Source organism: Carassius gibelio, chromosome A14 (genome assembly GCF_023724105.1).
Source record: "Carassius gibelio isolate Cgi1373 ecotype wild population from Czech Republic chromosome A14, carGib1.2-hapl.c, whole genome shotgun sequence".
Lineage (NCBI taxonomy): Eukaryota > Metazoa > Chordata > Actinopteri > Cypriniformes > Cyprinidae > Carassius > Carassius gibelio.
The window spans coordinates 24,108,529-24,113,593 of record NC_068384.1 but is presented as its reverse complement, the minus strand read 5'-3'; the positions used below and the strand labels follow the sequence as shown (position 1 = coordinate 24,113,593).

General features: G+C 40.3%; 1 protein-coding gene across 1 annotated transcript; it reads left to right on the top strand.

The window, feature by feature from the left end:
* Positions 1-650: 650 nt before the first annotated feature.
* Positions 651-3,679, top strand: LOC128026918 (dual specificity protein phosphatase 1). Its single transcript, XM_052614187.1, has 4 exons — positions 651-1,224; positions 1,420-1,568; positions 1,675-1,894; positions 2,498-3,679. Exons 1-4 carry the CDS (start codon positions 828-830, stop codon positions 2,839-2,841), a joined length of 1,110 nt encoding a protein of 369 aa, XP_052470147.1. The 5' UTR covers positions 651-827; the 3' UTR covers positions 2,842-3,679.
* Positions 3,680-5,065: the final 1,386 nt, after the last annotated feature.

Genomic DNA, 5,065 nt, shown 5'->3' with positions numbered 1-5,065 from the left:
TTAAATGAAGAAATTAAAAAAGTTACTTTAGACTCATACTTCTCAGATCTTTCTCCAGAGAAAAACTCACCAGTAATTTGAGATTTCAGTATTATCTCAAACATTGTTCATCAAATTCTGTTTGCTGAATACCTGTAAAGTGGGACACTTACGCTTATTCTTTATTATTATATATGTGCGCATATCCGTCCTCTGTATTTTTAAATGATATTCTTATATCTTAACCATTTGGAACATATTTTAAAACCAATGTATATTTACATAAATGATCAGAAAGTGTTCCAATGTATGCACTGAGAGGGAACCACCAAATGTGTTAATCTTCCAAAACTGCAACATTATTGGCCAATACTGATCAACTCTAAATGGCAAACATCGACCTGGCTGATAAATGGGTCTAAAATCAACTTATGAGGAAACTTTGTCAATTAAAACCCCTTAACCAACAACATTAATACTAACACTCAAATTCAGTGACAACACTCGAACCAGATTATTATTATTTTGGTCTAGAGGTCGACTGGTTTAGGCAGGATCAGATAACTGACGTACGTGCGATTTCACGCGGACCACGGGCCAAAAAAGGCGGAGCATTTGACACCATGTACCCGAAAGCAGGGAAGGTCTGATATATAAGCGTCGCTTAGAACCTTTCAGATCAGAACAAGAACAAGAACGAGAAGGAACAAAGTAAGTTAGCGAACATTGAAACAAACGAATTCAAACTTCAGCAACGCTCAACGGACTATCTTTGAATCCCACTCTCGAACAAAGGACTTTAGAGAGAACTTTTCAAGCGCGCGGACTCGTATCGTTTATCTCGCTGTATGTGCTTAGATCTGTCATTCTCTACTATGGTCATCATGGAAGTGCCCACCATCGACTCTGCCTCGCTTCGCGGTCTGCTGGAGGGAGATGACCCGGACTGTCTGGTTCTGGACTGTCGCTCGTTTTTCTCCTTCAGCTCGTCTCATATTTCGGGCTCCAGTAATGTGCGCTTCAGTACTATAGTACGCCGGAGGGCCAGAGGGGGACTGGGATTGGAGCACATTTTACCCAACGAGGACACCAGGAACAGGCTTCTGTCTGGGGAATACCAGAGTGTTGTGTTCCTGGATGACCGCAGTCTGGAGATGGGAGAAGTGAAGAAAGACGGGACTTTAATGCTCGCCGTGAACGCTTTGTGTCGCAATCCGTGTGGAGCAAGAGTATTCTTTCTTAAAGGTTCGTACCGATAACGATTATTCTTGAACTATATTTTGGTCTATTTTCTTATATTAACGTTACTTGTTTACTGTGGATGTTTGTGTACTTAAAACAAAGTGCTACCACATGTTTTTTTTTTTAAGATGTTGGCAATTATACACTTGTAAATTCCAATTTTGTTGAAAATAATGGTTTGTATTTTACTGTTTTTAGGTGGATTCGAGACGTTTTCATCTGAGTTTCCTGAAATGTGTACAAAGCCAGTTCCCCCACAAGGCTTGAGTTTACCTCTGAGCTCTAGCTGCCATTCAGACACTACTGATTCCTCCTGTAACTCATGTGCAACCCCTCTGTATGATCAGGTAACCTATACATATCCTTTAAATAATACTCTGTGCTGTAAATGAGACTTGTTTTGGATCATTATGAGTGAACTTGTCCACTAAATTTCTTTATTTTGTTCTTTAGGGTGGCCCTGTAGAAATTTTGCCGTTCCTATATTTAGGCAGTGCCTATCATGCCTCCAGAAAAGACATGCTGGATATGTTGGGAATCACAGCACTCATTAACGTCTCTTCCAACTGCCCCAACCACTTTGAAGACCACTTTCAGTACAAGAGTATTCCTGTTGAGGACAACCACAAAGCCAACATCAGTTCCTGGTTCAATGAAGCTATCGAATTTATCGGTGAGTGTAATTTTTCGCTGGTATTATTCAAAGCCCTTGTTAAGAAATAGGGAACAGATGTCATCGTATGAGGAGCTTTGGCAGACTCCTAGCCCAACCCCCATTCAACCGAAGTCTGAATTGAATTTTTCAAAAGTTCCCTCCATTTCTACCAGCTGTACGTCCCAGGCCTGACAGCCACTAAGGCTTACATCATCCTCTCATCCTGTTTAAAGAGGTGCCCCCTTTTCAAATAACACCAGGCTGTGACTTGATCTTTTCATGGGGCAACTGGCTCTGTCTGAATGCTTTGCATCCTTTGTTTAGCCTGAACAAAAGGTGGTGTCTCTGGTTCTCTGTTGCCCTCCTGTATGATCAGTGCACTTAGCAGGGATGCTGCAACCCCCCTATTGTGTATTCAGGCCTGTCGGGGGTGTTTCCCCTCTTACTCGAACCCCTTTTTTTATGAGATTGCTTCCTTGATTAGCAAACCTGCAGAGTATAATTTGCAGTTAAATGTGTGATTAGAGAATTACACACATTGGGTTTTGGGTTTCTGATAAGGTTGAGATGGTTTAATTGAGTTTTAACCAACACACTCTTTATTTTTAATTTTTTTCACAGATTCTGTACGGAATAAAGGTGGACGTGTCTTCGTTCACTGCCAAGCGGGTATTTCACGCTCCGCTACCATCTGCTTGGCTTATCTGATGCGCACCAACCGTGTCAAGCTTGAAGAGGCCTTTGAGTTTGTCAAACAGCGGCGCAGCATCATCTCACCCAACTTCAGCTTCATGGGGCAGCTTCTGCAATTTGAATCCCAAGTGCTTGCCTCCTCTACGTGTTCGTCAGTGGCAGGAAGCCCCGCCATTAGCAAAAGCAGCACAGTTTTCAATTTCGCCATCCACACAGTGGCCAGCCCTCTTTCCTTCCTGCAGAGTCCCATCACTACCTCACCCTCCTGCTGAGACGGACTCACCTCTTGACTGGCTTATTTATATGATGACTGGATGATCCCTGAGGTGATCATACCAGTATTAAGGCTCAGGAACTTTTATTTCCTGTTTTGCCACCGATATTCCATGATTGCTCACTGTTGTGTGTGTAAGGGGATGTCTGACGAAGCCTAGCTCCCCCAGACAGTTTTAGCATTTTAACACTTTGGTCCATACTTAAACCAATCTGATGTGACAACCCAATTTGGAACACTCCATTTCACCTCCAATGAGAATCTCTCCTTTTTTAAATTTGTTTTAATTTGTTGATTAGTCTCTTGACTAATGGTAATCAGGTTTTTGGTTATCTCTTAGCATCGAAAAAAGCCCCGTCTCTTAAAGGTTGCTCAGGGATTGTTTTCATTTTTTATGTTGATGGTGTTACTATTATTATGTTGTTTTTTATTATTATTGGGAGAGTAGTCCAGGGAGATGGGCATTTGTTAGACATGAAGGTGCTAGTCTTTTTTTTTTTTTTACCGTGAATGTATTTCTGTGTAGGCTCTGCCTTAAGACAGTGGAAGTTGAAACAATGAGCCTGTCATGCCTTTTTAGAATGCAATCCGATTCTTCAAGATGTTTGTTTGTTTGTTTGTTTGTTTGTCCGTGAACAATCACAAGAATACCTCATGTGTCTGTACTGTTGTCAGTCTGGTAAGAGTCCTCCAATAAGCACTACCAACAGGAATGACTCTTGCAAGGCTGTTTTGATATGTGACTATTTATTAACTAAATTAATATATTTCTTATGCTATATTTTTTCATATATTTGTGATACTTGTTGCTGACAATAAACATTTTTTTTTCCATACATGCAGTCTTATGTGCATTAATTCTGTGATGGTATTGCAAATTTAGGCTGTATTACATATACGTTATATAGATGTTTAATTTGCAATAATGTAACACTTCTCAGTAGTGCATCCAGGTGAGGTTGTCCAAACATTTCAGTATTTGATAGCATACCAGTGATATTTGAGGATCCCAATATCAATTTTAAACATACTCCTTTATTTCAAAAGTAAATTGTTATAAGAAATAAAGAACCTTTTCCTGGAGTGTGTGTTCCAGGTCATTTCAGTTTATATGAGGCAAACCAAACAACTCCTGCACATAACGTTCAGGCTTTTTATAATATTTTAAAGTGACAAAGTTAAAAACCCATGTTTTGGTGTAATGGATAAAATTACAAAAGCTTTCAGAATCATAACTCCATTGACATTTATACTTGGTGCTGTCCACTGATCATACCACCTGAGACAATGTTAACATGACATAAAAACAAGGATGCCTTGCCATTGATATTTTAGAACAGATCTGATTGAGAAAGAATTTAGACTTGAACATAAGTAAGCCCATATTAAGTCCATATTGATCATACAAACGATAAAATACAGATACATGTGTAGTTTGTGAAGCAATGCAGTGATATTCAAACATCTTAAAGTGACTTAAGTGTCCAAATACTTTTTTGGAGTCAGTGCATGTTTCAATATGTAGACAGATGAGCACCTTCTGTTCTTAAAGAGGGGTCACTGGGCAAACAAATGCAGCTGACTTTATTATTTGAACTGGAATCCAGGCCCGTGTGAACGTTCCAAATATTGCTGGGAAAATATCTGAACAATCCCCTTTTCACCCTGACCATGACATGTGAGGGCATTTTGACCTGTGTTCGCGTGTGCATTGGAATTCTGCACTGGGAATGCTTTGTGGTCATGCATAAATGCATAAAATGTGTTTTCAGTTGTTCCTGCATGGGGGTCTCAGTGAGCTGATGTGCCGTCAGGCTGCAGGAGGGGTGGTCAGAGGAGTATGGGCTGGGCTCAAGCCCTTCAGGGACCACAATAGGAGCAGCTGCAAGGCGTTTGGGAAAAGTGTGACGACTAATGCGCACTCAGTGTTCGGCCAAGCACAGGGTGTTCTGTGCCTCATCCTTTGTGTCATGTAAGATGGCAGCGTGGAGTGTTTTCACAAGCCTCAATCATGGTGGCTTTGTAATTAGCACAACATTGGCAGTGATATGGGCCTTCAATTAAAGGCCATTTGGATTATAATGCTCCAGTGAATTTGGGTAAACAACATGTGCATGAACTTTTCTCAAAGATTGTAAATGAAAATATATACATTTATGAGCGAAAGTGTATTTTTTTAGGTACTAAAAGTGGATATTTTGTTTTCCACCATTTTTAATGCT

Excerpts from the sequence above, each read along its gene's own strand:
- LOC128026918 (XM_052614187.1), top strand. The coding sequence starts at position 828 with ATGTGCTTAGATCTGTCATTCTCTACTATGGTCATCATGGAAGTGCCC. Across the intron at positions 1,569-1,674 it reads CAACCCCTCTGTATGATCAG|GGTGGCCCTGTAGAAATTTT; the intron begins GTAACCTATACA and ends TTTGTTCTTTAG. Across the intron at positions 1,895-2,497 it reads TGAAGCTATCGAATTTATCG|ATTCTGTACGGAATAAAGGT; the intron begins GTGAGTGTAATT and ends TTTTTTTCACAG.